Raw genomic sequence first — 12,437 nt, 5'->3', positions numbered from 1 at the left:
CAGCTTTCCTCTGAGCTCCCTTTCTCAAGGCCCCCAGGAGACATCTTGTTGCCTTCCCCTATGCTAACATAATGTGCTAAGTGGACCTATTGGCTACACTGAATAACATTTAGTGCACTCTCTTAAAAGCTACCTGTGGGTCAAAGATTCTATAGAGTAGACTTGATCCATAGACTATCAGTTTGCCAGGTCTGTAACTCCTATTTTTATATATCTTAGAGTATCTTAATTTGACTAAATACTTGCATATAAATTTTTTTCTAATTTTATCATCTGAAGTATTTATTTTGTTAATTTTCCCCCTCAAATCTCTAGGTCAAAAGGTAGAAAATGTACAGACTTTGAGTTCTTCAGAATCCAAGCCTGTTCAAGAAAATAAAGGATATGTGAAGAAAGAACATGAAGGAATAACAGTAAGATATTTTCAAATTATATCAGTTTGTAGTTAAAAATTTTAACGTATAAATTATTGGCACAATAAACAAATTTATTAGTGACAGTGATACTTTCTTTTATAACATTTCTCCATTTAGATGGGTTATTGCCCCAAATAACCTTGAGAGCTCTTAAGTAGGCTTTCTTACTTCTTGTGTAAAATTATAGTCACATTATAAAAATAGGAAAAAATAGCATGAAAATGGAATTATCTTCTGGTCTGTACATGGCACTCTATATTTTTAAGCAGGTATCCTTGCCTGTCAGACATATATTCAGATTCCCTGTTCCTGAAACTGCTTTAGATAGCATGCTCCACCTGACAGGAGTTATAAGTGATTTTTTTGCAAAGATCAGTTATGATTTCTTTTTTAGAAAAATGTAAAATAGCATTTATTATCTCTTTAGACTGAATATAAAGTATAAAGAAGAAAAATAAAAAGCAGCCCATATTTTGTGCATGCAAGTAACTTCTGCCTAGTCATTCTTTAAAAATATGTAGTATATATTTATAGAAAACTCAAACATAACAGAAAGGCGCAAAATAAACAGAGAAAACCTCTCTCTAGTCCTCCCTGCATAGAAGATAGCCAGTTTTAAAATTTTCTGTTTTTATTTTTTTAAAGGGCATGTATCTTTTTATATGTTTATTTATACTTGTATATATGTTGTATATACATAAACAAACATGTATGTTTATGTATATTTTTATATTAATAAATGTATATTCTGTATATACATGTATGTATATTTCAACAATATATGTATATTTCATACATATATGTATGTTTCAATAATCACATGAATACCTACATACCCACCACCCAGTTAAAGAACTAGAATTTTTCCAGTGCTTTTGCTTTGGCATATATGTTCCTTCCTTGTCCCCTCAGAGAACAGCATTATGTTGGCTTGGTGTTTATTATGTTCTTGCTTTGCTCTATAGTTTTGCTCTACATGTATGTATTTCCAAACAATATTCTTTAGTGTTCCTTATTTATAAGCTTTATTAAAGTGATTTTATTGCTTTGTTCACTCATTTACATGTTTCTGTGATTTATCAATACTGTGGCATGTAGCCAAAGTTTTCTCTACTGTATGACCATCTACTGTGAATATGCCACAATTTATTTTCCCATACTCTTGTTGATGGACATTTAGATTGTTTCAACTTCTTTTTATTAATGAAAAATGTAGCTGTGTACGCTCTTATATGTATTTCAAGATCTACATGTTTTGAGATTTTCTTTATGTTGGCTATCTAGGCATGGAATTAATGAGACATAAAGTAGAAGAGTATTCTTTACAAGGGATTGTATGTTTTCTGAAGTTATTACATCACTTATATTTCTGCCAACAATGTGTTAAGAGTTCCCATTCATCCACATTTTTGTCAACACTTGGCTATTGTTAGATTGTGAGTCAGGTGGTTGAAAGTGGGATCTCATTTTATTTTGTATTTTTCAGATTACTAGTAAAGTTTAAAATATTTCCACATGTTGATTTACCACGTGTGTTTTCATGTGATGTCTTTGCTGCCATTATCTTACTGATTTTTTTTGTTGTTTTCTTTCTTACTTGTACTAATTCTTTATATAGTCTGAAGTGTGATCCTATTTTGGTCATGTTTCTGGCAAATATCTTTTTCCAGTGTGTGGTTTATATTTTTACTCTCTCAATGGTGTCTTGATGAACAGAAGCTCTTAATTTTGGTATTTTTGATTATTAATCATGTTTATAGTTAGGTTTTTTGAAAATATTAAAACACCAACCCTACAAGGATAAGAATATTTAAGTGTTACAGTCTTGCTCTACACATTTAAATCTTTTATCCATCTGGAATTGACTCTTATTTATGGAGGTAGGGATCTAATTTCGATTTTTTCCCACATGGATAACCACTTGTCCTTGGTCCCATTTATTGAATTCATCTTTCCTTCATTGATCTGAAGTGACAGCTTTCTCTCATATATATTTATCTTGACTCATTAATTACTTTGTCTCTCTGGCCAGTAGTACAACACCTTAATTTCTGTAATTCTCTCCTTCTTTATCCCTTCTCCCACCTTCTGTTGGAAGCTATTTTTTTTACTCTCTTTTCTCTTTCATTGTTGTTTTTGAGAGTTCTTCTGTTCATTATGTTGAATTGTCATTCCTTGCTATTCTTTGTCCTCACCCTTCAGTTTTCTTGCATTCTATTTAGGTGCATTTTCTTTTGGTTTTATACACTGTCCCCTTTTGTATATGCTATGTGCCATGCATCTTGTTCTTCCATTGCTTCTAGAAAATTCTTGGTAGTCATTTCTTCAAATATTGCCTCTTTTTTATTCTTCGGGGTTTTTTCTGGAATTTTGAGGAGAAATACATTTAGACTTTCTCATTTTGTCTTCCATGTACTTAAGTTTCCTTTCACATTTTCCACTCTTCTTGATCCTCTGGTACATTCTGGGTAATTCATTACATCTCTTTTTCAGATCCTTGTTTATTCATGTTGAGTTGGCTTTGTAATAACATCCACTGAGTTTTTAGTTCAACAATGATAACTTTTGCTTCTGAAAGTTCAAGTTAATTCTTTTCAAGCATTTCTTGTAATTTCTAATAAATTCTTGTTGCTTGCTCATTTTTGTGATTCCCATCTTTTATGTCTTTAAAATAGTCACAAATTACAATTCCAAATTATTTTTCTGATTGTCTGAAGTCCTTGGGGGATAAGGAGTGAGGTCTAAATCTAATATTTGTTGTTTCTGATACTCTTGTACATGATGTTTTATTTCCTTGTGTGTTCAGTGATCTTCGATTATGAGTTCCTAGCTGATGTATCTTAATCTACAGGAAACCTGAATGTCTGAAGTGACGAAGGTTCACCAGGACAATGTGCATTTGTTTCTTCCAGGAACCAAGGAGTGCTCCTTTAATCCTGGACTCTCTGTCCTTTTACCACTGGCAGTGGTAATAGTATATTTACCCTTATGTCATCCCTGTTTTTACTGCTCTGGTTTCTGCTCACATGGTGGGAGGAGTGTGGATCACTGGTAGATTTATTTTACTTCCCGTGAGCCTGAAATTCTTATGTAAAATCTAGTTCTATAGCGGGAGGGAATTCCAAACATCTCTTATATAGTCATAAGCAGAAGTATCCACTTTCTGCTTTTTAGTTGAGGAAAGATCCTGAGTATATTTCTGTTATCACATTAAGTATATATCCTCCTTCTTTAAGGCTGGGTATTATTTTTTTCATATACTGTTAGTCTTCTGGATATTTCATCCATAACCTACTTCTGTGTTTTAGCTTAATAATTACCCTGTCTTTTAATTGTATATCTCAGCCCCTCCTTTTCATTTGTTTGCTTGTTTAGTATTTTTCCCTTTAGTTGGCTCTTTGAACCCTAGACTTTTTATACACTTTACACTGGAGGACCTTAAATTCACATCTTCATCTTTGACTTAATCCTCTGTTTCACTCCTGGATTTTTGTTGCCTACTTACAATACATTTGCTTTGGATATTTAGCCCAAAGATGAAAATTAAAATATCAGAAATCTTCTCAAGTGTCATTACCCTTATGCTTCCTTATTTCCTTTCTTCCTTCGTCACCATCATTCCCATAGTTCCCTAGATTCATATCCTTTTGTGATTTTAATTTTCCTCCACTCCCATATGCAGCTCTCATATAAGCTCTAGTCTGTCATTCTGCAGCATTTTCTTATTTATCTTTTCTTCTCCTTTTCCACCACCAAAAGCCTTATCATCTCATTCTTTATTCACTCTAGCAGTTCATAGCAATTTTCTTCTTAATTTTAATATATCCCACAGATAACTACTACACTTGTCTTTCTAGTTGTATTTTTAATCACAGTAAACTATTGTCTGGAACATACAGTTGCTCATTTGTCAATATTGGGTTGAAATTTGCAAGCCTGATGTTGAAGACCCACTGGCAGCTACCCCTTTTAGAAGGTGGTCTGCCTTTTCTTCTTAACATTTTCCTTCTTCACTTGACTGCCTTGCATGGCTTGCTATAATCAGCTTCTTTTCCTGCACATAGAACTTGCTGATTACCACTCAGTGCTTCCTGCCTTGAATCCCCTCCTGCCTTCTCTCTACCACTTCATGTCTGTTGCCTTCTTGAACAGCTGTCCTGTAACTGTGAGCCGATTAAGGTAACACTTTACTCTGCATACTTTTTAGAGAGAGTTTACTTGCACATTTTGCTTATGTACACTGTAATCATTTTGTGTAATGTGTATGTTTTGTGTCTCCAAGCAAGTTATAAATTTTAGAGGATGCAGATTGCCTCCAGATCTTTTAGTCCTCTCTATTTAACACAGGCTTAAGTGTTGAGCGGTGCTCAGGAAAGTCTGTTGCACATTTGACAAGGAGGCACTGAGTAACCTTGATATGCCTAGATAGAGTTTACACCTTCCCTGCTTGCACACTCACCATTCCTGGGTTACTTAGGCCCTCTGCAAAATTGGCTTCACTATGTGTGTGTGCTCAAGCAGAAGTACAAATTAAACTTAAAATAAATTATTTCCATATAATTTGACATCCCTTCTCAGTAGATCAATTTAATTGGATGTCACTTGACAAAGGACAAAGCAAAAATTTCAGATCTTGAGTAATTTTATAATTCAATTATAGTAATTTGTGAACACATATCCTTCAAATGGAAAACATCATTCAGGGTTTTTTGTTGCTATTATTATTGTTTCTTTTTCTTTAGAAATGTAGACTAGAAACTTAGTCTTGTAAAAATTAGAACTTTCCTGTAACAAATGCAATATTTCTTTTTGTCTGAAGATCTTAGTTAGAAGAAGCAGCAGCCCTGCTGAATTGGATTTAAAAGATGATTTGCAGCAGACACAAGGAAAATGTAAGGAAAGACAGAAGAGTAAGTTCCAGGAAATGTGATCTGAGTTCATCCCACTTAAGAGCAGATCTTTTTTGTTCTTTTCTACTTTCTAACTTGTATCTTCTCCTCTGAAGAGTCATGGTTGTGGAATGGGACATTTTTATTCCTGGAATCCCAGGATTGATGGATGGTTAGTCAACACCTACAATAAATCAGGTCCAGTCCATTACGTGTGCCTTAGAGGCCTGTCCTTCCATCCTGGGCCTTTCTCCAGGTGAGGGGCACAACCAAGGTCAATGGATGGGTGAGCAAACAAACCCAGAAGGAAAAATGATCTTCCTCAGAAAATTTCCACAGGCTAGGAGCAAAAAGCTTCAGAAGCACGTTGAAGTCAATGGCATAAGTATTTGAAAAATGAAATTTAATTCAAATCCTTAGACATATTATATACTGTAAACTGTGGCCCTAATACTCTGCCTCCCTGAAGTCAGATGCCCAGCCACCCCCTTCTCAGATTGCATAATAGGCAGCTTCTGCAGATCAAAGCTGGTTTTGGTAGAGGCAGAGGAGCTCCTCTTGGCCTCTACCTTCAGAGTTGGGCTTGGAGTACTGTGGCAGATGAAGTTAGGGACCTAACAGGTTGGTTTCTGGGGCAATTTTCAGTTTATCTGGTGGCTGGGATAACTTGCAGTTCTTAGCAAGTGAAGAGAGGACAGTAGATTAGAAGCAGCAAGGCTGAGGGACAGTCAGCAAATACAAGGAGCAGACAGAATAGTGAGCAGACAGAAAGGGTAGACACATAAAACTGTTACGAAGTAGACAGGAGACTTGGAGGAGCAGACTGTCTAGGTCTGTTTTGTGTCAGATTAAGTAGCTCTATATGGCTTAACAGCCTTTGAAAGCATCATTGTATTATGACAAATTAGAACTTTTTAGTGTTTAAAGGGGAGAGAATTTCTTTTGGAGAAAATCTTTTGCAGTTGGACGCCTCATCCCCCAGTGAGCATGGATGATTGACCCTGGGTTTAGGTCTAAATATCGAGCTCAAGGTATAAAGCTCTTTAGACTCTTGTAGCTGGCAGAATAAACTTGCATTAGTGGTGAAATGAATTCCCACCTTCTTCCTCCACCCAGTCCCATTTTGTAGTTGAGTATATTGCAATAGAAAGCTTAGGGACCTGATCTAATCTTTTGGCTATATGGGATAACTGAATTGAAGACCTTAAAAAGAATGTCACTTGATGTGACATATTACATTCATGGAGCTTGTAATGACTATCAATGCTCTGCACCTGGGAGCTTTGTTTTGTTGGCAAAGATCCCTGCAAAGTCACCTTTTGAACCTCTGTCCCCTGAAAGATTCCTTCTGTATCAACTGTTTGGTTACTGGCATGTTGGTAATTGGGAGCATTCTGATTTCCAGCAATTTGCTATCTCAGACTTTGGTTCTTCTGTTGTGCCAGGTGAAAGTGTCAGCAGTGACACAGCTCTGGGCTATAACAATGAGGCAGAGCTGTCCATGAGCCCATGGCCAACATGTGAGGAAGACCCGGAACTGAGCACTCCCACAGATGTTGTGACTGACTCCGATGCCCGCCATTGGTTACAACTGAGTCCTACCGATGCTTCGAACTTAACAGGTAACTCCATCTTCGAAAAAGAGGCACCAGTGCTACCATTTTGTAATCCTAGAGTTTCCCAGTAGCAAGAATTCTAGGTATCCTTTAGCACAATGGTGATGGGGTGTAGCCTCCAACCAAATTGATGTAGTAGCCCCAACCATCTGCTCATAATCAATCATGAATTCTCAGAGTTCTATGTGGAGAGGATTCTAAAACAGTGGCCAGATATGGGAGGAAGCAATCCATGTCGACAACCACCGTCCACCATGGGAGGAAGTGGTGATACTCGTGCCAAGCCTTTGCCATCCCTGACCACATTTGCTTTACTCTGGAAACAGAGAAGAGTGATTTATCCAACTCACATGTATCATAAATCCAGAATAGTTTAGAGTTTGAGTAGTTTATTAATTAGTATTTTCTTTAATTTTTATAATAAAATATTTGACACATAAGGTAAGCTGTGACATATTTGTAAGTTATGGCCTTTGGTACTGAAATGATCACCAATGAGTCTACTACCAAACTTAAGAAATAGAATGGCTTCCACACCAGTGGAGTTCCCCATTGGTCCTTCTCAAGTCCTTTCCCTTGTCTCATCAGACTGTCACCCTGTCCCCAATTTTTCAGTAATAATTCCCTTGATTTCCTTATAGTATTACCACATATATCTGCATCCTCAAATAATGTATAATTTAATTTATATTTTAAGACTTTAAAAAAGTGATACCATATTCTGTGCTTTTGCTACCTTTTCCCCTGGAGTATTATATTTTTAAGATTCATGAATGGACTACAAAGGCAAACTTTCTGGTCTGCATCTGGGTTCTGCCAAGGAATTTCTGGGTGGCCTTGAGAAAGTTAATCTCTCTGTCAGTTTCTTTTTTATAGTCAGTAGTAATATCCCTATTATAGGGTTGTTGAAGGAATAAATGTGTGAACACGTAAGTCAAGTGCACGGAACAGTGCATACAGAAATGCTTTGCAGTTTTAGCTATACACACGTGTGCATGTGCGCAGTCACACACACACACACACACACACACACACACGCACACGCACACGCGCGCATCTTTCCTGATCCACCATATTCATCCTTATGTGCAGATATCTCTTAGGAAAACAACAACAAATAGAAAGCACAAGTTGAGTAAAAGGTGTTATTAAAATGCTAAAAATAATTTTTTTTAATTTTATTTATTTTAAGAGAGAGAGAAAGTGCATGCACACATGAGGTGGGAAGGGGCAGAAAAAGGAGCGAGAGAATCCCAAGCAGCTCCATGCTATTGATCCCAGGAACCATGAGATCATGACTTGAGTTGAAATCAAGAGTCAGCCACTTAACCAACTGAGCCACCCAGGTGCCCTGAAAATGCTAAAAGTAATTTTTTAATGATAAATAAAGGCTTATATTTTAACTTGTTTTTTTTTAACCAAGCAAACTTTGGTTTTCATTAATTATGATATAAAATTTAACCAATCTGTAATGATTTTGAAAATTGCTGATGGAGTTACTTCAAAACCTCATAAAATTTGTATAGAAAAGTGAATTGAATAAAATCTTTTATCTGTGAGATAGGTAAGACTAAGAAGTATGATCTTAATATGTAGTTAATGTCTGTATTTTAACTTAGATTAGATTCATGAACAAAGAAAAACAAACCATTTAGCTGTAAGTGAATAATGCATTGCCTTACAATACTGCAGTGCTGTCCTTAAAAAACAGGAGACATCTCTGATCTATGTATTAAAATCTGCCAGTGGTAGAAGTCTTGCAGAGTCAGTGAGAAAATGAATGGCAAAATCGTATGCTTAGTTTTATAAATTATTGGATAGCAATTTTTGCTTCTCAAATTTTTTATTCTTTTAAAAATAATTTACAATTCCTTATATATAATGACATAGATATATGTAATGATTTTAAATAATAATACTGTAAATTTATAAAGTATTTAACAGTTTACAAGGAACTTTGAGGCATCTTCTCTGATTCTTTATTGTAAGCAGGCCAAGTCTTCTCAATTCTGTTTTAGAAATGGAGAAACTGAGACCCAGAGAAAACATTGTCTAGCTAGAAAGTAATTACCACAGCTGCAGCTGGCCTCCAAAGTGTTTTGTGTCCAGTGCGGTGCTATGTCTACTCCTTTCTACTGCATTGCTGTTAAAATTACAATTGCAACCCCCTTTAAACTATTTGAGAATTATTTATGCATTTATGGAATAAATGGTTTCTTTGGGTCCAATATACAGATTATTCAAAGGAAATCATCATGGTACTCTCAAAGGCAATAGTGAATTTTCAGTAAGTTGAATTTACTAAAACAAGAACTAGTTTTAATTATTTTTATTGAAAAGAAAGAAAATTGGGTGCTTACTTCTTTTGTCTGTCCTTTGGAAAGATTAGTTTTTATCTCATTTCAGAGTATCCATGGGACAGGTCAATTTAATAAACTTGTGTGAGGTAATTTTATATAATGCACTCTATGTTGTGATTAACTCCTCCAAATACTTAGTTCTTCTTTGAAATACTAATATAGAGAATCGGTACACTCAGTTCAATAGTTCATCTTGTCATCTGTGAAAAGGACAAACTGTAATATGATAAGGTTTAAGGATTATCACAGCTCTGAATTTAACTTTCTGTTCTTAAGAGAACAATTTCTTCATAAATGTACAAATAAAACTCATGTTAGCCTGATCTTCAGGGCATGCAAAGAGAATGATCAAATATTTTGAGTGTATCTTTGTTTCTTGTTGAATAATCCTACCAATTATCAAATGTTTAGGATGACAAACTGCTTCTAAAATCTTGAAGTCCTTCATCACTAGCAAGCTAACAATTTTACATTTGTTTTCTCATTTACATTATTACATAAACAGCTAAATTTATTTTTCATTGTTTCAAAGTGGGGATTTGCTTTAATCGGGCATGGCAAGATGAAGACATGGAAATGATTGTTGTGAAAGAAGTTTATACTCACAGGTTCCTAGAAAAAGGGCTATAGCATGACATGCGGGGGCAGAAGAGAGGGACACATGGGGGAGCATCATGGTTGGTCAGGAGATGAGAGAGAGGGGAGAAAACGTAGGCAACAGCCTCTGTTGTCATTTCCATGGGAAAGACAAGGCTGGCTAAGGATATTTAGGATTGGCAAGTTTGAATAAATGCAGCTGACTTTGGAACATTGGCACTATCCCCAGTTGCCTGGTACCTGACCCTGGGGTGACTAGGCCTTGATGTGTAACTGGTGGATAAAGGAGGAGTTGGGAAGTATGAGTGTTGGATTGGTGGGTTTACATATGAAAGACACATCCCCTGGTGAACTGTTTGTTATCTCTAGGAATTAGCCACTCCTGGGAAGGGCAGTCTCTTCCTGATCAGGAAACCCCTAAGTGGCAGAGCATCAAGAATACAAAAAATAACAAAACATAGCTAATACATACATAAATTTTGTTCCGTTGCAGTAATGATTTTGGAGGGGGATTATTTATGACTTTATAGCTATGAATCAATATTGCTGCTGACCTCATCTCTTATTTAGCAAATAAAATTACAGTCTAGAAATACTGACTTTATGCTCTAAGAAATAAAAAGATGAATAAAAAGATGAGCTCCAGCTGACTTCAGAGCTTACCAAGAAGACAGAAGACATTTATCCTGATAGCCACAAAAATGTGATAAGTGTTAACAGAGTTACTTAAAGAAAGTTTTAATCACAAGGAGAGACAACTAAGACTAATGGAATGGAATAAAAAATGCATATTGAATACACACAGGAATGGAATAGTGATATATGAAAGATGTGGCATTCAGATCTGACAGGGAAACAATGTATTGTTCAACAAATGCCTGTAGGCAAGTATTTAGCCATGTGGAAAAAAATGAAATAGAATCCCTCCCTCACATCATGGTCACAGATGGATAAAATACTGAAATATGAAAAGATTTAAAAACTTCTGGAAGAAAACATTTTCTAAAAACATGTGTAAGACCTTGAGGTAGGGAAGATTTCCTTAAATGAGATAAGGAAGGAAGGAAGGGAGGGAGGGAGGGAGGGAGGGAGGGAGGGAGGAAGGAAGGAAGGAAGGAAAGGAAAGGAGAAAGAAAAAGAAAAGCTATTCATCATTATTAATCAATATCAATAAGAAATATATCAATCATTAATTCAACTTTAGCATAATTAAAATTTTTCATTATCAGGAAACTTTAAGAAATTACTAGGGTTTGCAGAACTCTAAGGGTAAAAGCCAACTTTGGTGCTTTTTCTTTCCAGGTTCCTTCAGGTCAGTGGTATATTTTAAGATAAGGTTCAGTAAGATATTGTAGCAAACATTTAGCTAGGTTGGAGGAGGGTTATTGGTATCCCCCACTGGGATATAAGCTTCAGGAGTGGGGGGGTTGTTGGTTGTGGTCACTCAAATTCTTGGCTCCTAGAATCATTCATAGCAGGAGAGAACATTCAGTAAATACTTGAATCAGTGATTGAATAGGCTTCAAGCTGCAGGCTACTGTTTTATTTAGTTAAAAACAGCAATTAAATTTTAACCTTTTTTAAAGCATAACAAATATATAAGATTCAGTTTCAAGATCTCTTTCATTTACTGTATTAATGCCTCCAAATGTTGTTAAAGAATTCTTTTTACCACTTCTGCTTTTAATTATGGCTGTGCATGTGAATTACATTCACAGTCACCTGCCACCAAAACTATTCTTGTGGGAACAAAGTTTGTTGGCATTTTCTGCCATGGTGCACATATTTGGCATTTTTACCAGGCTTTGATCTACTTTGAAGACATGAACTATTATAAAGAAGAATAGCAATGATAAATTTCATGGTATTGGTTGCTCACCCTCTAAAATCTTTAAAATGAACAATGTATGTCTAGAAAGCAGATGAGGAAGAGAGGGGAGTCAGGCCATAGTGGTGGTCAATAGAAAACCAACTGGCTACTTCTCTACTTTGATTATCAAAATCCAGGCCTGATTTTTCTGGTTTCAGAATGCAGGTGTTTCTGTTGAGCCTTCGCATTTGTGCCTTTTGTTTAGTTTTCAAATTGAAAGGGAAATTCATTTCCAAAGTGCCAGGAATGTTTCTTCAACATTGTACCAACTCTACATAAAATTGCAGCTATGTGAAATCTCCATCAGGTCATACTTGCCTATTTTACCAGTTACCAAGACATTTCATGCTAAAATTTCATGCTAAAATCCTTTGCATTTTTGAACAGTTCTCTACTTTAGATTTCTCTGTTAAAATCACGTGTGTTTGGAGAAAAGTTATATGATTTTATTGGTTTGCAAGACTTTCTACTTTAATAAAATGTTTTAAATGCCTTGTAACATTTAGTAATAATGAAACAAAGATACTAGGCTAGCATGCTAGCTTGCTTGTGAAAAAGAAAATAAACTAAATGCTTGGTATTTTTAGGGTGAACATGAAATTTTCTGAAATCTCTCAAATCCCCATTTTTAATTAAGTGCTGCTTCACTGAGGAACCATCTACATGTAAAATGTCAGCATCTGTTCTGT

General features: G+C 35.6%; 1 protein-coding gene across 4 annotated transcripts in view; it reads left to right on the top strand.

Annotated features, from left to right (window-relative positions):
- RALGAPA2 (Ral GTPase activating protein catalytic subunit alpha 2) overlaps window positions 1-12,437 on the top strand; it is a 330,682-nt gene that overhangs the window by 138,035 nt on the left and 180,210 nt on the right. For 3 of the 4 annotated variants that reach the window (XM_039216612.1, XM_039216610.1, XM_039216609.1), the window contains exons 18-20: window positions 316-413; window positions 5,236-5,326; window positions 6,751-6,927. In XM_039216612.1, the coding sequence (XP_039072543.1) occupies window positions 316-413; window positions 5,236-5,326; window positions 6,751-6,927 (366 nt within the window). The remainder of the gene's footprint in view (window positions 1-315; window positions 414-5,235; window positions 5,327-6,750; window positions 6,928-12,437) is intronic. The other variant, XM_039216611.1, reaches the window with a different exon arrangement.

Source organism: Hyaena hyaena, unplaced genomic scaffold (genome assembly GCF_003009895.1).
Source record: "Hyaena hyaena isolate Hyena2069 unplaced genomic scaffold, ASM300989v1 scaffold_643, whole genome shotgun sequence".
Lineage (NCBI taxonomy): Eukaryota > Metazoa > Chordata > Mammalia > Carnivora > Hyaenidae > Hyaena > Hyaena hyaena.
This window is presented reverse-complemented; position numbering and strand designations above follow the sequence as displayed.